Source organism: Diabrotica undecimpunctata, chromosome 8 (genome assembly GCF_040954645.1).
Source record: "Diabrotica undecimpunctata isolate CICGRU chromosome 8, icDiaUnde3, whole genome shotgun sequence".
NCBI lineage: Eukaryota > Metazoa > Arthropoda > Insecta > Coleoptera > Chrysomelidae > Diabrotica > Diabrotica undecimpunctata.
Window position 1 is genome coordinate 5,885,247 of NC_092810.1, and position 23,461 is coordinate 5,908,707.

General features: G+C 35.7%; 1 protein-coding gene across 1 annotated transcript in view; it reads left to right on the forward strand.

Moving 5' to 3' along the window:
- Nucleotides 1–23,461, forward strand: part of LOC140449201 (protein Wnt-5b-like) — a 314,387-nt gene that overhangs the window by 180,028 nt on the left and 110,898 nt on the right. Inside the window, exon 3 of the mRNA XM_072542370.1 lies at nt 6,252–6,493. Coding sequence (XP_072398471.1) covers nt 6,252–6,493 — 242 coding nt within the window. The remainder of the gene's footprint in view (nt 1–6,251; nt 6,494–23,461) is intronic.

A 23,461-nucleotide genomic window follows, 5' to 3' on the forward strand; every position in this document is an offset into this window, starting at 1 on the left:
ACTGAGCTGATCCTCTCTTTTTCTTGTCTCGGATGTCAGCTTCCAATGTACTTGGTCTCCCTCTTTTTGCTGTCGTTGTGTTCATTTTGCACAGCCACTGCAAGTTCTGTGCGAAAATCTGCTTGTGTTAAAAGCTTTGCCTGTAGGTTCTTAGCAACTGTCGCTCTTTTATAGAGTATCAAGGAATTGGCAACTGATAAATCAAGTAAGTGATAAAATACCCGGAGGTACCATTTCCTACTTTTTACAGAAATTTTGTATCTTGTCCAATATGGCTGTCCATGAGATCAACCCCTCTCATATGGCGGTTATATTCTTTAATTACAAAGGGGCTGTCTACTTCGATAAATTTTTTTTATCAAAGCGTTTTATTTTGTATATATGAGATATACCCACAAAAGTGGAAAGTAAATGTGTACCTCTAAACAAAATAGGAAAATAAAATAAAGCGATAGAAAGGAAAAGACAGTTAAGATTTGATTTCACGTACAGGGCGCCTGTGCATCCGCTTATACGTATTTCGGCCTAATAGGCCTCTTCAGAACGGTTTTCACAGTCGCTCTAAACTTTAAAATAAATCTTTTCTGTCTTAGGAAGCAACTCTAACATGGCTTCGTATAGACCCAAATAGCGACATCTGATATTAAAATCCGTAAACTAATTTTCGAAACCAAATTCAGAACTTTGCTTTAATCTGTGCCTTCTAAGAATTGCAAGGCAAAACAGACTTTGATAAAGATGTTATTAGAGACACGGGGAATCTAAAAATTGCATCGACAACATACCTCAACCTCAACTAAGCAAAATTCTTAGCGAATTGGTTTCTAGTACTCGTACAGAGTATATCGGAATAAAAAGGAAAAGACAATTAAGATTTGATTTCACGTACAGAGCGCCTGTGCATCCGCTTATACGTATTTCGGCCTAATAGGCCTCTTCAGTACGGCTTTCACAGTCTAAGGCAGAAAAGATTTATTTTCACGTTCAGAGCGACTGTGAAAGCCGTTCTGAAGAGGCCTATTAGGTCGAAATACGTATGAGCGGATACACAGGCGCCCTGTACGTGAAATCAAATCTTAACTGTATTTTCCTTTTTATTCCGATATACTCTGTACGAGTACTAGAAACGAATTCGCTAAGAATTTTGCTTAGTTGAGGAGATATGTTGTGGAATGCAATGTTTAGATTCCCCATGTCTCTAATAACATCTTTATCAACGTTTGTTTTGACTTGCAATTCTTAGAAGGTACAGATTAAAGCAAAGTTCTGAATTTGGTTTCGAAAATTAGTTTACGGATTTTAAAGCGATAGAATTTGTAGTAAATTCCTCTGTCTCAAACATGTTACCTCTGTTTGTAGTCAATGTTTTGAGGGGGGACTATACTAGGACTTTTGTAATTTTAATTCATTTTTTTTTTGTATTTGCGTAAGAAATGTATGTTTTATTATTGCCTATTACGAAGAGCTGTCAATAGCTCAATTGTAAAAAACAAGAGAAGAAAATGTTCGAAAAGGGAATAGCAATTTAATGTAGAGTGGAGTCAAATTGACTAAATCGCATAAAAAAATCCCAAGACAATGATGATCATGATGAAAATTACACGTAGTAGTTAATAATAACTCTTAATCTTGCTATTTGTGGATTATTTATTGATTAATTGTATTTACTTTTTAATACATTTCTTTTAAATCAAAATAAAATATTTATGCTACGCCTATGATCACGCACTAGAAAGCTTACTCGTAAATCAGTTGAGAACAAGTTCTAAAGTTATGTGGTTTTCAGCGCATTTACCATTTTTCAAACAATAATTCCATCCTAACATTGAATTATTAGTTTCTTTCACAAGAGACAAATTTTTTGACACAAGGAATGTAATATTTGAATATTTTCGAAATGTTTTTCTAGAGTTCCTTCATTGTTGTCATTTGTCAAAGGGACAACGAAGAGCATAATAATTGTTATGAGAGATAAGGTAATCAGTAAGGTAATTATGGGGTAGGGGGGAGAGATAGGTCTTTCCAATTTACTTTTTGCTCAGATATGTTACCCTTGTAGTAGATTATTGTTATACATAGTTTTCGCTGTTGAGTCTGTACTCACTCGAAGCACCGTATTTGTTATATATATGTTTAAATATATGCGATTCTTTGCTTGTGTAATAACAGCAGCAGTTGTTACAGTAGTAACTAATATCACACTCTACATATAATACAAAAAGGGTTATTCACACAATATTTTACTACATTACACATCGCGTAGCATTAAATTCCCTGCATATTTTATTAACCCTTATCCGGGTAACACATTTTACTTACGTAACCGGGTAACTCGGGTCCGTTGGGCCCACCATTGTTCTTGAATATACTATTCATATTTACCCATATATTTCTAATATTCTTTTTTGATTTTTTATTAAAGATAAATTTAAATTGTCTAGATCAAAAAAAGGTGCTACTATAATACGCGGTCTACGTATTTGCTCAAAATAATGAAATGCAAGAAATAAACATTTGGAGCCAAATAAAGAATTAATTAATACATAAATAAAATTTTTTGTAAATCTACCAGGCCATTTTATTTGAAAAGAGGGGTTGATGTTTACGCATACCCTGGAAAAAGATTACGGTGTTGTTGCCTTTAATTATTATGTGAAAACCCTTCTGAGAAAATATTATGGTAATTAGTAGCTCATGTATAAAGTACCGATATAACACATTGTAAACAATCTATACAAAATGAATAAAATGCATAAGTCAGAAGAATATTATTATTTTACTTAAATAATAATAAATTAATACTTTAACTTTGATCAAATAAAAGGCAAGTATCGAGCACAGTTTTATTAATTTGCATCCTATCCAACAAGAATAAAATGTTTTTTTTTTATTGTATAATGGCTTTGCCATTATACAATAAAAAGCCAATTGGCTATTGACTACCACAAATAGTCTGGCTAATTGGCATAGCCAATTAGCCAGACTATTTGTGGTAGTTACAATTTTGAATTTTATTACCTAAGCCTATTTATAATATAAATTTACAGGAAGGAATATGTTCGTATACACATTCAATTTTTGACATATTTACAATTTTTAATTTGAATACCTAAAACTACTTATAATTTAGATTTACAGGATGTTATGTATTCGTAGATACATTTTAATATCTGCTTATTATTTGAAAAAATAATTGTATTTAAATTGACAGGCAATGACAATTTAGCTCAATTAGTTTTTCATACATCATTTTGATACTTTGTTTGTACTGTCCACACTCCAATATAAAGTGCTGCAGATCTCCCACTTTACCACAGGTGCAATATGGGTTATCAATAATACCTATGCTGTGTTTGTATGCAGGAGTGAGTGCGTGGTTTGATCTTATTCTGTTTATTGTTTTTATAAATAACATATTTGTCTCATATTTGAACCATCTCTCATTGGGTATTAGTGGTTGGCAAGCTCTAAAGTTTATTCCAGTTGTACTTTGGTTGTATAAACATTGCCATCTTTGTTTGCAGTTGTTTCTACTGATATTATCTATGTCTGCTACTGGAAGAAGTATGTTGTTTATATTATGTTTGGTTAAAGCTGCAGATTTAGCTAATTTGTCGACTTCTTCATTTCCTAATATTCCAGAGTATCCTTTTACCCAACAAATAATAATCGAGCTACCTGCGGAAATAATATCATAATGTAACTTCTTTATTTCTATCTCAATATGGTTTAGGTTTTTTGTGGTTTTGATAGAAGTGAGTTTGTCCATAATGCTTCTACAATCAGTCAGAATGATATAATTATTCATACCAATAGAGGCTATATATTTTAACGCAAGAAATAAAGCTGATAGTTCGGCAGTATATATTGAAGCTTCATTGGGCAATCGACATGATTCTTTGTAATCAGAATTCCAGTGATATATTGCACAACCCGTTTTATTTTGAATTTTAGAGCCGTCAGTAAAAATATATTGAAATGCAGGCCACTTATCTTTAATTATTTTATTGATCATACTTCCTGGAAGATTTGAATTCATATAATATGAATAAAATGTTATAAACATAAAATTAAACATCACACTACACTACACAAGGACAAACACTTTAAATTTTTTTTAAAAGTAGGCGAAGCTACATTATTTATGGAAACCCACACAGACGACCATCTCGTTCGATGGTTTGAGAGTAACTGGACGAGTAGGAAACAAAACTTACTCGCCTCTTAGATATTTGGGACCTACGTTACTCTAAAACTAAAGCTTCCAGGAGACTGGAAGGGTGTGTAGCCTTCCAGAATTGCAGAGCCTGTGGTTCTGCAATTGTGGTTTTTGCTTGGCCCGTCGTTCGCCAGACGTAATTGGCTGAAGTAGTTAGCGGAAGAGTCTTCCAAATCTCCTCAAGCGGCTCTTCAGTTATATTTGCGTTTGGGTGAACGTCGTGTTCATCTTTACCACAAAAATCGTCCTAGTACAAACCTCCTCGTTGGTAGAGCTGGGAATCCATATTCGTTTAATCGGAAATACGGGCACTTTTTAGCGCACGTACTCCGATTGGCGAATAGTGATTGCTGATTGTACAGGGTGTATCCGATTGGTAGTGTGCGCCATATTCGAGCTTTCGGTCGTTTTCAGACCCTTGAGTCCGCGCACCTGTGTAGTTACTAACCAGTCGGATTTTTCGAACTCCTACAAGGCTACACACCCTTCCAGTCTCCTGGAAGCTTTAGTTTTAGAGTAACGTAGGTCCCAAATATCTAAGAGGCGAGTAAGTTTTGTTTCCTACTCGTCCAGTTACTCTCAAACCATCGAACGAGATGGTCGTCTGTGTCTGTGGTACTAACTTCGCCACGCAGGCCGGTATGGATATTCACATACGGAGGCTACGCTGCCGAGGACCCAGACTAGCTGACGACAACGTCTGCGACATTTGTGGGCACGCATTCAAGTCTTTTGCTGGGGTGCGCCAACACAAGTGCCGTGCTCATTCCGATGAGTACAACGGGGATCTCGAGAGGAGATACGAGGATCCCGGTCGGCGGGTCATATTCGCCGACGAGGATCTCATCCGGATGGGGCTAGAGGAACTTCGGTACGAGGGCCGGTTCATCCTTCAGCATTTGATGGAAATTTTTCCTGATAATACGAAGGAACAGATCCGGTCCGCTCGTAAGAAGACGGAATACAAGGAGTTCCTCGAAAGTCTCAGGGAGGAAGAGCGACGTACGATTCGGTCTCCGAGTCCCGTCGCTGGACCTTCCAACACTGAGACTTTCGCAAACTATGCCTCTTCGGAAGGAGAACCCTCGCCGGCGAGGATATCCGCTCAGGGTGAATCGGATACCCTCTCGTCCCCCGGGCTCAACAACGCCGGTCGGAGCAGCGACACCCCACTGTCCGCTGATGTGCCGAACCCCGAAGTTGACGAGCCTGTTCCGTTGCGAAACCGTGAGACGATTGCCTCTTACATGCTGGAATAATATAACACCAAGACCGGGTGGTCGGATAAAGAACAGGCAATTTTTAGATATACTCAATACGTGAACGCTGAGCGACACCGAGAGGGAGTCAGATTATTGTTAAACGAGTATATCACCGACAGTATAACTGCGAGTGCCGGGAAGCGAAAACAACAAGTGCAGCCAAACACACGCCAATCGAAAGCTTCTAACGCCCCGGCTATTGAAAATAGGCGACATCAAAGGGCTCAACACTACCGTTTGACCCAAACACGATACCATGCCGATAGATCCGCTCTGGCTCGGGCGATCATAGATGGCAAGCCTCTTTCTGGCAGCGATGTACATCCACAGATCAAGGCTGTGAAATTATTTATGGAAAATGTCATTCTGTCTCCGGTTTTTTTAAAATTTTAAAGTGTTTGTCCTTGTGTATTGTAGTGTGATATTTAATTTTATGTTTATAACATTTTATTCTTGTTGGATAGGCCGCAATTGACGAAATGCCCCTGAAGATACTCTAGGGAGTGAAAGTACTTGGGCAAGATTAAATTAATAAAACTGTGCTCGATATCTGCCTTTTATTTGATCAAAGTTCATTTATTCGAGCATTCAAGTTCATTTATTCCTTATCCGGGCAAGGACCCACCTTGCCCGGATAAGGGTTAATCTGCAAGAATACATATTTATACAATAAAAACAAGCTACCTAACTTTTCTTTGCCATTTAATAGAGTAAATAGATTTAATTACAAACCCATAATATTTGATTTTATTGGTATATTTTCTTTATAGACGAATGGGGCTGGTATTCGACGATATGATGCAAAATGACCAAGGACCTCCATCGTGTAGAGCCTTACCAGGTCTCAGTTCCGGCCAAAGAAGATTATGCCAATTGTACTTAGATCATATGAATGCAGTTGCTATTGGCGCTAAACACACTCTAAGTGAATGCAAATATCAGTTTCATAACAGAAGATGGAACTGTTCCATTCTCAACGATGTCACAGTATTCGGACCAATCATAACAATAGGTATGCATATAAAAAATAATAATTTTTATTTTATTTTTAGTGTGGAAATTTGTTTTCTCCTTCATATAATTATTTTGGATAAGTTTTTTCACTGTATTAAACTTTTTCTTCTTCCAGTAAATATGAACTCCTAAAATTATTTTATCTATTTTGTTACGTAATGAAACTTTATGCAAACTTAATGGGTTATTATGTGTATACTACTACTAAAACTGTAGCGATAATACGAAGTGATGGATCTTACAGTGATGCTGCCAATGTTACGCGTTAGAGAGAATTTAAGAATATGATAGAGGTACGGTTGGAGATCAAGGAAAAAAACCACAGTTCTATGCATTGCAAACACCCTGAAACAAATATCAAACAGGAGTTATAACATAAAACGAATTAGAAGAAGTTCGTGAAATCAGAATAAATAATTATATATACAGTAAGGTTCCGTTAATCCTAATGCTTGTGCTTGTTCTGTGTACATGCGTTTTTAAGAGTCACTAATTTTTGAATTGTAGTACGTACGTAGAGGTCTTGTAAACCAAGACCTCTACGTAGGTTTCATAGATTTTGAGAAGGCCTTCGATAAAGTCAGACACCAAAAGCTGTATGAAATCCTAAGAAGCAAAAAAATCGACAGTCGCGACATTAACATCATATCCAGGTTGTACTGGGAACAAACAGCAAAAATCAAAGTTGATAATGAGTAAACCGAAGAAATTGAGATTCGTCGAGGTGTGCGTCAGGGTTGTGTGCTTTCTCCACTAGTATTCAATATATATAGCGAAACAATATGTCAGGAAGCGCTCCTAGAGCAAAACATTGGTATGAACATTAACGGAGAGTTAATTAACAATATACGATACGCTGATGACACGCTAATAGTAACAGATAACCTAGCAAATTTACAGTTTTTGATGGAAAACATAAACACCCATACCAAAAAGTATGGTCTAAAACTGAATATCAAAAAGACTAAATTCATGATTGTAACAAAGAAGCTATACACCAATGTGAATTTAACCATAAATAATCAGCCAGTTGAAAGAGTTACGTCCTACAAATATTTAGGGGTTTGCTTCACTGGTACTAATGACCAGACAAGAGAAATCAAGAGGCGAATAGAGATAGCGAGACAATCGTTTGTCAAAATGAAAAAGTTCCTATGCAGCCGGGACATAAATATAAACTTAAGAACGAGAATGTTAAGGTGCTATGTTTTCTCCGTTCTGCTGTATGGCATGGAAGCCTGGACACTGAAAAAGATAAACATCAAAAACATTGAGGCATTCGAGATGTGGTGTTACAGGAGAATGTGGAAAATACCATGGACAAAAAGACTAACAAATCAAGATGTTCTGCTGAAGATGGGGAAGGAATTCGAAGTCATAAAAACCATACAAATGAAAAACTGGAATGTCTGGGCCACATAATGAGAGGAGAAAAGTACTCTCTGCTTAGACTCATAATCCAAGGAAAAATCTCGGGAAAGAGAAATGTGGGACGTAGGAGGATTTCCTGGTTGCGAAATTTAAGGGAGTGGTATGGGTGCAGTTCAATACAGTTGTTCAGAGCTGCAGCCAACAAAGTAAAGATTGCTGTGATGGTAGCCAACCTCCGATAGGAGACGGTACTGCAAGAAGAAGAACTTTTAAATCCTATTCTGGGCTGTCTCTTTTGTTACTGCAGAAATATTAGTTCTTTGAAATATCGATTAGGCAAGTTTTCTTCCCACGCTATACATTTCTTTGGTACTAAGATGTTACATCTTGTGTGTTTATGCGTAAGTGTGTATCATGTTCGAAAAGCAGACAAGATATGTAGAGATAAAAAAAGAGCCTATGAAAGTGGACAAATAGAAAAAATGAAAGAAAATTTTAAAAACAACGAAAGTAGAGGGGCTTACGAATACCCAAAAAAGATAAAAAGTGATTATAAACCTCAAATAAGTCTATGTAAAGATAAAAGTCGGCAAATAATCAGTGACCAACAGAAAGTCACAGAAACCTGGAAGCATTATTGCCTGACCCTACTTGGTACACAAGTAGACATAGAAGATGAAATGGGTACGAATTACGTAGAAAACAATGAAGTAGAGAATGGAGTAGAAGCTCCAACCACAGAAGAAGTTCTCGAAATAATTAAGGCCCAGAAAAGCAATAAAGCCCCGGGAGTTGACGAAATACCAGCAGACTTGTATAAGGTAGGTTGAAGCATGTTTAAAATTTCTTTAAATTATTCCCCTTAGAAAATTACTTTCACGCCACCTATGTCTATATATTTTGCTAGGAAACTTAAAAATATCCCAAAAGCAACGAGAGATTTGTCATGCCTCTTTTTAACAACGAAATAATTCGCCAAATGTTCTCTGCTCTTTTTATCTATCATTTGTTAAATAGAAACTTCCTAGTAACAAACAAATCAGTTTCTATTGTCAAATACCTTGACTAGCTTCTAAGAAAAGCAGAGATGTTGATTTTCGATGAAATTATAATTCCTGTCGGAAGAAACTGGTTAGGTTACAAAAACTAGCCTTGCTATTTAAGTATCATTTTCGCGTGGTACTCTTCGGCCAATACTCCCACTCTTTTTTTATCCTTAGCTTGTCTCAGATCAGAATTCGAATTCATTTTCGAGTGGGTTCCTATGGCAAGCGATTTGTCTACATCAAACGGCGGTAAGTGTATTTTCAATTCACCCTTATGTATATATCTTCACACAGTGCTTTCTATATTAACTATTTTCTCTTTTGTTAAACAGACGTCTTCCAATTCGAAGAAACGAAGAAACTTCTGTTTGCCGTTCGTCTCTACTGTTCGTCTCTACATTTCGTCTCTACTATTCGTCTCTACTCTTTACTACTACGTTCATCTCTACTATTTACGGCTACCTTTATTACTACTGCATGCTGGTCTTGTTCAGCAGCTTCTCTTTCTTCCTCTTCTTTCTGCCTACATTAATTTGAGAGATTGCGGATTGAAACACCGTAATTCGGTACTCTACTTGAATCATCCATGCCTCTTGAGAACTCCCCATGTACCTGTTGCAAGGGCCACGCGTCAAGTGCCTTTATTATTGAGACCGGTGTATGAAAGACGTCATTACCTGTGCCTACTGACTACTGGCTAAGTACAATACAGATTATCCAATTATGAGTACCGACATTTTTACCTAAATTGTATAGAATTTATTTATGGATATTTACTTTAACTCCAACCGACCTAACTATTATCAGTATAAAACTACAGTATAATATATACGTATAAATTACGAACCATTTGTTTTAATCATCATCATCCAGCCTCAAGAGTCCACTGCTGAACATAGGCCTCTTCCTCATGTTTCCAACCCCGTCTATCTTGCGCCGCTTTTATCCAGTTTTTATTGAGTCTTCTTAAATCGTCAGTCCATCTTGTAGGTGGTCGACCGACGCTTCTCTTATCTTCCCTTGGCCTCCATTCCAATAACCTCTTTGTCCATCGCCCATCTGTCATTCTGGCTATGTGTCCTGCCCATCTCCATTTTAGTCTGGCTATCTTCTCGATGATGTCAGTCACTCCGGTTCTTCTCCTGATGTCTTCGTTGGTTATTCTGTCTCGCAGAGTTATTCCTAACATGGACCGCTTCATTCTTCTCTGCGTGACTCTCAGTTTGGTAGATGCTGCTTTTGTTAAGGTAAGTGTTTCTGCTCCGTAAGTCAAGATTGGGAGGACGCACTGATCAAATACCTTTCTCTTTAGGCATGTGGGCAGCTCACTTTTAAAAGTTTCTCTCAGTTTTCCAAATGCTGCCCACCCAAGGCCGATTCTTCTCTTCAGTTCATGAGTCTGGTTATCCCTGCCAATCATAATTTCATGTCCCAGGTATTTATATCTATCTACGAGTTCTATTTCTTTCCCACCAATACTGATGTTCTGGTTGGGTACCAAATTGGTCATGATTTTTTTTTTCGAGATATTTATATTTAAACCTACACTTTCTGTAGCCACAACAATTTATTTTAAATGTAGGTTATATTCATGATAAATTTTATGCATAGATTTGAGGTAATCACGATCAAAATTTAGTAAATGTTTACGTATTCTCAAGGCATAAAAATCACTTATTTGACGAATATTGACGAAGATACAATTATAATATTCCTTGCTTTTTTTCCTATCCTTGAGAATACTAAATTATTCGTAATTATTATTCAAAAACAATATTTTTTGTTGTATTCAATAATAAATTCTGCAATAACTTATCTCGTACTAAAAAGTGTTATAGTGCATTTATTTTAACTATTATACCTCAATATAACTTTGTTGATGAACTATTTGCCTTTTATTTTTTTGTTATAATATAAATTTATATTTTTGTGCATGGTGTATCCCTTGGGATACACCATGCACCACTTTGGGAAAGAGACCGGTTGGAAAGTCAAGAAAGCGCTGGGAAGACACTGTAAACAGCGACGCACTCTCTTTAGGAGTTCGTGTATGGAGAAGATCAGTCACAGACAAGCAAGGTTGGGGGCAAAAAAATAAAGGAGGCCAAGGCTCAATTTGGGATGTAGTGCTATAGAAGAAGAAGAAGACGAAGAAGTAGATTATGTTCACTCAACCAATCTATATCACATTGACAGTTGATTGGTGAATGTGTATTTGGTTATACCATACTCACAAGTAAAATTCACACTTAAATTTTATATTTCACTTTACAACAGAGTATTATAGTATATGTTTTTTTAGTTGAATTGTAAACAAGGTATAATTTTCGATATCATTCAATAATATTAATCCATACCACTGTAAGTTAATTTTTTTATTATACTTTACAATGTAATCTGTATAATTACGACTTTCTCAACGTATATCTCCGTAAAATGAAAAAGTACGTACCCCTGGGAACAGTAAGATAAAATCTACGATATTTATCTAACAAAACTAACAGTTTCAACGCTTGATAGCACTCTGTTACGAAACTGACCAGCATAGAACTCCGGGAACTAGTGCATTAGTGAATAGCTACGCTACAATGGTATGTACAACGGAATTTTTTTTGCTTGTCGTTAGATTGTCTAATGTCACTCATAATAATTGTGGAAGATATGACTTGGCAAATAGTGTTTGCTTTTAAAGAGATAGACCAGAAAATGAGATTATGTCGTGGGGAGTAGTTATTCGTGATGTGGTTTTGAGTTTTCACAAAAAATCAGCTTTAATTTTTATTGTTTAGTTATTTTTATTTATCAGAAGTTAATGTTTTACTTAAAAAATACTTTTTGTCATTACAATTTTAGTAGTAAAATTAGTAATTTAAATAATCAACATCATTTAGGCTTTTTATAACATTATATAGGCACATTTTTGCAAATTAGAGTGTATTTTAAAGGCCGAAGTTATGAAAAAATAATTCAAAACGAAGTCCAGTATTTTAAACCGTATTGTTTATAAATGTAGAAGACTTGTTATTCATATTCTTATAGACCTTATCTTTCGAGAACATATTGTATGCACTAACGAACACCAAAGACGGAAAAAACCCCTGGCCAGATCAACTGCCTATTGATATCCTTAAAATAATAGACAATGGGTACATGGATGTCCTCTTAAAGCTCTTTAATGAAATTTATCAGTCAGGTGACATACCCAATGAATGGTTGACCTCAACATTTATTTGTCTCCCAAAAAAGAAAAATGCTAGAGAATGTACCGACCACCGCAATAAAAGCCTGATGTCACACACACTTAAAATGTTTTTAAAGATCATCCATAAACCAATTTAGATTGGCATTTACCAATTTGGATTCCGTAGAGGCGTAGGTACCCGTGAAGCTCTCTTTGCATTAAACTTACTAATCCAGAGATACAAGCTATGAATTTTACCGGAGGACGTAATGTTCATAGTTACTATGGGGGCTGTGTTTCTCGAGGTCGGCAGTTCCCCCTTGGTATTGACACATTCTAGTTTTCCGGCTGTTGTATTATTTTTATGCAATTTACGACGAATGTGACCTACGTCGTTACCATTCCAACATCTGGGTTCACGTCTCTTCGGCATCGTGTTACGAACTACTTTTCGTACCATATCTTCCAGACGTTCATCGTTTGGTTCGTCGCCTTCTTCAATGGTTCTTACTCGATAGCTCCGTGAAGCTTGACTAGCTGTTTCATGCTCCAAGGCAATAGCCAGCGCTTCATCTAAAACTTTCGGTCTTGCTAGTCGTAAAGCTTTCTGTAGTTCACTTTCTCTCAACCCATTGACGAAGGTATCTACAGCAATTTCTTCCAAAATGTTGTCTGGTACCTCTGGATAAGCCAACCGCATTATACGAGCAACATCTGCTTCAAACTCTGCAAATTTTCACTTGCTCGTTGAATTCTACTTCTTAGTTGCGCCTTGTAGACTTGTTGTAGATGGGCATCTCCGTAACGTTTGTCTAGTCGAGTGAACAAGGTCTGGTAACATTTTTCTTGACCCTTAGGAATCGATCTTAGGATATCTGCAGCATCACCTCGTAAAGCAGCAGTCAAGGAAACAGCTTTTTCTTGTTCTGTCCAATGATTGGCTGTCGAAATAGCTTCAAATTGTCTAAGGTATATGGACCAAAAAGACTTTCCATCAAATGGTGGCAATTTGAATCTCATAGTATGTGTCGTTTCGTCTCTAGGTGATTCTTCTTTCACTACCGGATCTAAGGCTATTGTGTTAACTGGTGGTAGCACTTTTGTATTAGTTATCATGCTCTCTAACTGTTTGGTCTTCTCTTCTACTTTATCGAATGTTCTTGTGACTTCTTCAAATTTGTCATTGTTTTGATTACATACTTCGTCGAATCTTCTAGACATATTTTCGAATTTCTCGTCGTTTTGTCTAGCTATTTCTTTAATAGTTTGAGACGTTTCATTGAATCTTTTATCATTCTTTCGAGAAGATTCTTCAATCATTTGAGACGTTTCATCGAATCTTTTGGAAACAGTCTCGAATTTATCATCAGTTTTTTTAGAAGTTTCTTCTATCTTCATTAAAACTGCTTCTTCTGCTGACTGAAAATGGAATGTCTCTGGGCCATCTCCATTCTTGTTAAGAACCGTTTTTAGTCGTTCTTGAAGTATCTTCTTGGACCCGCTGCAGTCTTCATCGCGTTCTTCCAGTTTTGGTCTTTGGCAGCATCTTTGGTCAGGCACACACGTACTTTTTAAATGTTCTTTCGTACAAAGATCACTACGGATCTACGCGGATGTTCCCGACGAACAATACTTTGCAAAAGTTCAAAAGTCTTTTTCAAAAGTCACTGCTGAATTTATTTTTTTTTACTCACACCGTAACACCAACTGTAGCGAGATTAAATAAAACGAGCGGTTCGAATTTATATACATATATTTATTTATAACTTTACAGTTCGGTAGTATCTTAACAACTAACTCTACTTCAACATTGTTACCTATATATACCAAAAGTATTATGTTCGAGAACATTCTGGCGTAGTCCCACCTCTAATTCGCCTACGTGACCGGTTATTCTCTCTCGCACTCGATATACCGCTAAGCTTCTGGAAGGGTATCAGAGATGCAATGCAACCGTTACCTGGGCGATGCCGAGAGCATGTTCGTAACAGTAACAATATTATAAACAGCAGGCACACATACGCATTAATTAACACAAATCAGAAAAGTTCGAAATTAAAAGAGGAGTGTGACAGGGGTGTGTATTGTTACCACTAATATTCAATGTATACTCTGAAGAAATTATGAAAAGAGCTCTTGAGGGAGAAACAGCAGGAATAAAGGTCAATGGAACGCCAATTAACAACATTAGATATGCGGACGATACTATCACAATAGCAGACAACCTCCAAGATCTCCAAAAGCTAATGAACAAGAAAGTTCAGTATGGAGAAGAATATGGATTTATTAATAAGCATCAAGAAAACTAAATTTATAAGGATATCAAAAACCCAAATTAATTATGAAAACCTGATAATTTACGGTAAAACTTTAGAACAAGTTAAAAACTACAATTATCTTGGCACAATAATTAATCACACAAACGATTACTCCAAAGAAATCAAAGTTCGAATAGAGAAAGCACTAACAAACTTCAATAAAATGAGAAAGGTACTTCAATAAAATGAGTTTGTTCTTTGTTGATGGTCTGATCCACAGTATGCTCCTGGTCGTGTTCTCACATCAGAAATACCACTGGCTGCCCTTTTGTCTATCAGCACATGGTCGATTTGATTGGTTCTGGATCAATTTGGTGACATTCATGGCATTTTGTGTATGTCCTTATGTGGGAAGCATGTGGAACTTATAACCATGTTTTTACTGGTGGCAAAATTTATCAAAAACTCCCTATTCTCACTTGTTTCATTGTGCAGTGTGTGTTTTCCTGTTGTGCCATAGAACTGCGGCTCCTTGCCTATTTTAGCATTCAAATCACCCATTATAATTTTGATGTCATTTTTGGGCGCATTCTCATATCCTATCTCCAGCTGTTGGTAGAAGCTTTTCTTTGTATGTTGTTCTTGTTCTTTTGTTGGGCAGTGAATGTTTATCATTGTTAGGTTAAAGACGTAGGTGCAAATTGCATAAACTTGCATATCCTTTCACTGACTGCCTGGAAGTCTATGATTTTTGATTTAAAATCATTATCCACCACAAATGCAACTCCACATTATTTTTTTCCTTTTTCCTTCCCACTTCACACTGATATAATACTATATTGATATGATACTATATTGAAAAAACGAGAGCATCGTGAAGAGTCCAAAAATTTAGAAATATACAGTGTGTTCCATTAAAATAAAAAAGATAATTTTGTTTCACCCTGTTAATACGGGTGGCCCTGTATATTTGAAAATAGTTTCAAAGTATGGTCATAACTACGCTGCAACTGTTACCTAAATTATTTTTTTCGTATCTCTTACAACAAAAATGAGTAAATGGACTTCCTTGCACTAATGCTGCATCCTGTATTTACAAATAATTTACATAATATTTATTATACCCTAAAAAATAAGTAAAACGGTTGAAGAAATATTTATTTAATCAGTCAAATGTTAAGAATGAAAGATATAGTAGACTCAAAGTTAAGTTTCTCATAAATAACTGTTAGAATACCCACCATTTTGATGTCATTCTAATTATGCTTTAACTCAGTCCAATTTGTTTTGGAACATTTAAAACATATTGACGTGAACATGGTGTTAAAAGTGATTATCTACATTACCACCCATTTATTTCCGTCATCTTCAAATTCTTGTACTTAGTGAACACCATTATATCTAATAATAGAATATTGCAATGACATGCAAATGCACTGTAATAAACACTACCTTACCAAATCAATATTTTTGACAGCAATATGGTTGAAAATAACTACACGTTCTTAACGTGATGCTACTTCAGCTGTTGGGGTTTTGATATTAAATAGTTATGGTGTTACATTTAAATTAAGCCGGAAATATATTAATATATTTCTTAAGATATTAATAGCAGAATGCTTGCTAATGTGGTTAGTAAAATAGTCCAGTCTCATCATTCAATCTTCGCTTATCCACTGCTGGACATAGATCTCCCTCATAATTTTCCATCTATTTCGATCTTGTGCCTCTTGCATCCAATTCCTATGACAACGTTTTAGATCGTCAGTCCAACGTGTTGGTGGACGACCTCTGCTTCGGTAGGCATCATCTCTTGGTCTCCATTCCAGTATCCGCTTTGTCCATCTATTATCTGTCATTCGAGCCACGTGACCTGCCCAGTTCCATTTCAGTGTTGCTACTCTCTCTACTGCATCAGCCACTCCTGTTCTTTGTCGTAGCTGGCGATTTGGGATCTTGTCTCGTAGTGAAACGCCCAACATAGCACGCTCCATCGCCCTTTGACACACACGGATCTTTTGAACTGTTCTCCTTGTCATGGTCAACGTTTCGGCACCGTAAGTTAACACTGGCAAAACACACTGATTAAACGTTTTTCTTTTAAGGCATATTGGTATATCAGACGATTTGAAAATATGGTTCAGCTTGCCGAAGGCTGCCCAAGTCAGTCTTATACGACGGAGAAGCTCAACGGTTTGGTTATCTTTTCCTATGCGAATCTCATGACCTAGGTATTTATAGGCCATTACCTGGTCTATGGATCTTGTTCCTACGCATATATCTTCGCTGACTACAAGATTTGTCAGCGAAGATATATGCGTAGGAACAAGATCCATAGACCAGGTAATGGCCTATAAATACCTAGGTCATGAGATTCGCATAGGAAAAGATAACCAAACCGTTGAGCTTCTCCGTCGTATAAGACTGACTTGGGCAGCCTTCGGCAAGCTGAACCATATTTTCAAATCGTCTGATATACCAATATGCCTTAAAAGGTAAGTCCAGTCCAGTCTACCAAGGTAAAAATGAGGTATAACCTCTGGGTTCTTTGAAGACACATCGACTTTATAAAATTTTGGGAATACGCTCTACTTACCTTCCACATCAAAATCTACCCTATGCCGATATGTGTTTATTGTTTTTAAGGGTGTAAACTACCCCCTTTAAAAAAAACAATAAAAGTGGAAAATGAAGCATGTAATAATTAAAAAAAAATATTTTAGATCTAGAATTAAGGATTTTTGTTACGTCAATATACTATACTATAGACAGTGAATCATTAGATTTCGATTCGAGTGATAACCCATTGACAAATTACAACACAAGTCTCCCTAGTCAACCGACTTGTTACAGAAATCAGTGATGGTTGGTCTGAACCTACCGGATGGCAGAAAAATTTTTCTTTTGACTTTTATTCCGCTTGTATGGATAATAACATATTTGACTATATTGTCCAGCAAACAAATTTATATACGACACAATTCTTAACAACAGCAAATAATATCCCAGGATCCTTGCGACTACATAAATGGGAACCCACGACTATTTCTGAAATGAAAAGATTTCTAGGACTTATAGGCTACATGGGTCTGGTGAAAATGCCAGCAATAAAGAGTTACTTGTCCAAATCTATATTGTACATTAATAATATTTGACTATATTGTCCAGCAAACAAATTTATATACGACACAATTCTTAACAACAGCAAATAATATCCCAGGATCCTTGCGACTACATAAATGGGAACAAACGACTATTTCTGAAATGAAAAGATTTCTAGGACTTATAGGGTACATGGGTCTGGTGAAAATGCCAGCAATAAAGAGTTACTTGTCCAAATCTATATTGTACATTAATAATATTTGATTATATTGTCCAGCAAACAAATTTATATACGACACAATTTTTAACAACAGCAAATAATATCCCAGGATCCTTGCGACTACATAAATGGGAACCCACGACTATTTCTGAAATGAAAAGATTTCTAGGACTTATAGGGTACATGGGTCTGGTAAAAATGCCAGCAATAAAGAGTTACTTGTCCAAATCTATATTGTACATTAATAATATTTGACTATATTGTCCAGCAAACAAATTTATATACGACACAATTCTTAACAACAGCAAATAATATCCCAGGATCCTTGCGACTACATAAATGGGAACCCACGACTATTTCTGAAATGAAAAGATTTCTAGGACTTATAGGCTACATGGGTCTGGTGAAAATGCCAGCAATAAAGAGTTACTTGTCCAAATCTATATTGTACATTAATAATGTTGTGAGGAATACAATAAGTCGGAACAGATTCCAGCTTCTTCTACAGATGATGCATTTTGCAGACAATGAATTTTGTCCCCAAGGTGATCGCCTTTATAAAATACAGGGATTGTTAAATATGTGCAATACAAATTTTCAAGTGTTGTATACTCCAGGAGAAGTTTTTTTGTATTGATGAGAGTATTTTTTTTTTTTTTGTGGCATTGACTTTCGTCATTCAGCCAGTCTCGAAAGGTTATAATATATTCCTTAAAAAAGTATAGACAGATAAGTACAGATTATTTCTCTCAGACAAATGCACAGCGATATCCCTAAAACGAAATAGAGTATTGATGAGAGTATGGTTTCATCTCAAGGACGCTTGCTTTTAAAACAATATATACCGCAAAAAACCCACAACTATGGGATAAAAATGTTTAAACTAAGCTGTAATTCTGGTTATACTTGGAACTTAAAAGAATATGGTGGTTAAACTAATAACAATAGAACTACATCTTTGCCCCAAGATTGTCTGAGAATTGAATTGAGAATTGGAAAAAAATTATTTAATGACCTTTTATAATATTAGTTATAACAAAATGGCATTCCTGTTATGATAAGATTGCCAAAATTACGCTTAAGATAAGAAACATATTTCAAAAAACTTTTTATATGTGTAGTCGGTTGGTTATTTAGCTCTGCATAACAAAATTCCCCCATCGATGAAATATGCAGAATTTTCTTTTTCTAAGGTAATATTAAGGGGTTGAAAAAATGAATACGAAGAAGCCTTTTTCTTTGTACCTGTATTGTCAACCCAAGGTAGTGGATTCGGTGCTAACTCAATTTTTAATAAGATTGCAATATCTCGTCACTTTTTTTCATAACAAACTTTCTTTAAATTCTTCTTCTTAGAGTGCCATATCCCTACGGAACGTCGGCGACTACCATGCTTATAATAGTCTTATACTGATCTCGGTCTTGCGCTACGTGTAGCAATTGGTCCGCTGTCAAACCTGTCCACTGCCGCCAATTCCTCAACCAAGAGAGTTTCTTCCATCCTATCCATTTCTTTCCTTCGATTTTACCGTTGAGATTTAGCCGAAGGAACTCATATCTTGGTCCTCTGATTATATGTCCAAGATATTCTAGTTTACGCCTCTTAATAATATTTAATAGAGTTCGTTGATGTCCCATTCTTCGAAGAACTTCTTCGTTTCTGGTTCTGCTAGTCCATGGAATAGTTAAAGGCAATTTACAGCAATAATCTGGCCACCAATTTCTATTGTGCTGTTTACACCAAGTAATGAAATAACCTTATCTTTTTTGGATTTTTTTATTTTACTAAATTTCTTTCCATCAAAAGCCTTCATAGCTACAATTAGAACTGCCAGTGCATCGTAACAATTTGTTTCCTCTCTTGCAATCATTCCAGTATCAATGTTGTGCAAATTATAAATGTCTTATGTTTTATCAAAAACTGTCGCGAACAAATACATCTTACATATCGCTATTAGTTCTGGCCTCTTTTGAGTATACATGCTGATGACTTTTGCTAAATTGTAATTCACTAAAATTCTCCTATCCTTCTTCTTCTACGGTACTACAGCCCAAAGTGAGCCTTGGCCTCGTTTATTTTTTGCCTCTAACCTTGCTGGTCTGTGGCTGATCTTCTCCATACACGGACTTCTAAAAGGGCTTGTGCGTCGCTGTTTAATGTGTCTTTCCAGCGCTTTCTTGGCTTTCCAACCGGTCTCTTCCCTTGCATTCTAGCATTGAGTGCACTTTTTGGTAGCCTATCTCTTCCATTCTTATCACATGTCTGACCCATCGCAATCTTTGTATTCTACTGTGAAATCTGACAGTGGTGCTTCCTTATAAAATTAATAAAGCTCGTTGTTGCATCGACTTCTGAAGATTCCGTTTTCCCTGACAGGTCCTAGTATCCCCCTCAGTACTTTCCTTTCGAATGTGTCGAGTTTGCTTTTGGATGTTTCTCTCAGGACCCATGCTTTACTGCCATAGTATGCCATAGTTTTATTACAAAATTCTCCTATACTTTAATGATATTTGTTGCATATAATTCCTTTGATCCCTTTAAATATAACACTTTATAAATAACCTTTTTGAATGGTCCCCCTCCACAATTATGGCTCTCATTAAATTTGCTTGATGGCAATCGATGGCTCGATGGAATTTTCAATCGCTTTAAACCAATCTGTAGTAGTGGAGTCGGCACTAAAAGAAAAAGACGTTAGAGAAAGTTTTTTGATTATTATGAACCTGCAAAGAGTTTCGGATCTTTGATGCTTGAATGCCTTTTCTCTCAGCGTAATGTACTATACGCTTTGGCCAACACACCAATGAGACCAAAGTGCGGTATTATCCCAAGAATTAGAAATACAAAACACAAATTAAAACTATAGTGTATTTTTATGTATGAGAGAGTAATAAAACAATAAATTATGTATGCAAATCCCTAAACTGTTGATACGGGTGACTCAATGAAAAACAGATATTTGTCAACAAGTTTACAGAAGTATATAGGAAAACAATTTTAAATTGAGTATGACCACCAGGTATAAAGGTTGGAGCAGAATAGAATACAATAGTTGTGAGGACTACTAATCCCTAAATAAGGTTGCCAGTGTCGGAGTGATGGAGGTTAACAGGTACTAATGAATTTGCAAGAAATGTAAGATGTTTATTTTATTGGTTATATATAACCAATAAAAGTTTAATAAGTACCTACCTATTTGCAAAATAAAGTTTAATTCTTTAGATCAAATAAAACGTTTTATTTTATCTATTTGCAAAATAAAGTTTAATTCTTTGCCTATTTGCAAAATAAAGTTTAATTCTTTAGATAAAATAAAACGTTTTATTTTATCTGAAATGAGTGCATTCCACGAAGTAAGCGTTTCAACAATCAAACATTTAATTATTTAATTCCAGGAATCTACGACAGTAATTGACTAAATAATTGCCTTCTAAACTTATTCCACAGAAAATGTGATAGTGGGTTTTTTCCATTTTGTATATAGGAAGGTCCAAGTGGCGTATTCAAAATTCTTAACGGTTCACTAAAAGTAGGTACTTCAGTTGCAAGGTGCAGTTTATTGTGTATACTAGTGTTATGGAAAATTTGGAAGTGCCGTGTAAACGCCGAAAAATTGGTCCTCTAACAGTTAATGAAAAAACATTAATATTTAATTGTTTTAAATCATTTACAGACAAACGTTTATGTGAAAGTGTTGATGAGACCGTTGAGTTAGTTAGCAGCACACTTGGTGTTGGGAAATCTACGATTTACAGAGTTATTAAAGAAGAGAAATGTGGTAGTTTTCAAATGCCACGTAATGCTCCAGGGAAACCAAAATTTCAAATAGAATATCATTTTAAAGAAGGACTCCGACGGAAAGTGCATGAATTCTTCTTTAGACAAGAATTTCCAACATTGGATAAAGTTCTTGGAAAAAGAATCCAGAAAGTCTATTTTATTAGAAAGAAGCGATATTGTCATATGGAGAAGACATTTTCTAAGAACCATAAAGGAAATGAGAAACCAAAAAAGAAAAATATTTTATCTTGATGAAACATGGATCAACGAGGGTCATACACCAAATAAATTTTGGCAGGATGAAACTGTTACAAGTCAAAGGCACGCTTTTGTAAATAACTTATCTACTGGTTTAAACCCACCATCAGGAAAGGGACGCAGGCTGATAATAGTACACATTGGCAGTTCAGACGGTTTTGTTGAAGGTGGTTTATTAACTTTTGAATCAACTCGTACCGGTGACTACCATGAAGACATGAACGCTGATGTCTTTCAAGAATGGTTCGAACAAATGATAGATCTTCTTCCTAAGAACTGTGTAATAGTAATGGATAATGCAAGTTATCACTCCAGACTTATAGAAGGACTGCCCACAACCAAGTGGTTAAAAAAAGACTTGCAGAATTGGCTGAGTTCAAAAAATATTACGTACCATCTCGGATCTATAAGAAAGGAACTTTATTCGTTGTGTGCCCTTCATAAAGAAAAATTTAAAAAATACGAAATTGATGAAATTGCCAAAAATCGTGGAATGACAGTACTTAGATCCCCACCATATCATTGTGAATAAAGCCCGATTGAACTGGTATGGGCACAGATAAAGAGTGAAGTTTCAAGAAAAAATACCACTTTTAAAATTCATTATGTTAAACAGTTGTTTTTGGAGGCCGTAAATAATGTAAAACCTGAAAACTGGGAAAAGGCAGTAAATCACACTATTAAAGAAGAGGAAAAAATGTGGAAGCTGGACAATATTACTGATAAAATGATCGAGCCAGTTATTATAAATCTTAGTTCTAAAAGTTCATCTTCTGAATCTGATTTGGATTTGTAACAAGTAGCTGTAAGTTTTATATTAATATTTTTATTCATCTATTTAACATACCTTAGACGGTTTTAAAAACTCTTTTTCTCTTTTGTAATTTTTAAAAATTAAAAAAAATGTGAATTTTTAAAAATCCTTTTTAATGTAGGCCAGTCAGTTCTAATATAGTGTGTGATAAAAGAGGTCACTTTTGTTTACATACACATAACACTTTATAACACTGAAATAATTCATTTATTTTTTACAATTATTCAAAGTAATTTTTCAATTAATCTTGAGCACGAAAATGGAGTGGTCGGAGCTACCAGTTAAAATTATGCTAATTACTCTCTCGTTCATAAAAATAAACTATAATCTATGAGTAAAAAAAGTGTTTTTAAATTATAGTAATACATTTAAATTAATTAAATTTTTTTTTTTAATCTATTAAGTTCTTGGACCATCATGGTTATGTTAAGTAAAATAAGGCAATTAATGCAACAAATCCTCATATCGTAAATAAAATCTCGTCATTTATTATTAATTTTAAACCTATAGTTATCTTCAGATGTTCCTCATGTTTTTTGAAAGTGACAAGAAGTGCATCAGCGGTGCATAGTCTCATCGGTCGGTGTTGTAGATAAAAGAATGGAAACGCCGAGAGAAGAACCCTCTCTAATGATTTGCATAATGACGCGTAACCAATCATCCAGTGGGCTTTGATTATTTGTTCGCCGCCTTGATGCGATTACGCGCTTCGCTTCTGTCATCCTCAACTCAGAACTTGCATCGTTATTGTTTAGAAATAAACGGACCTCAGAGGCGGACACATTAACAAATTTATTGAGGAAGTTAGTGCATCTTTCATTAGATCAGATGGTTCAAGTTGGTATTTTAAAACCTGTCAAACATAGTGAATGGGCTTCACCCATTGTAGTTGTAGCTAAGAAAAACACTGTAGTCTAGGCGGGATTGTTTTGGAT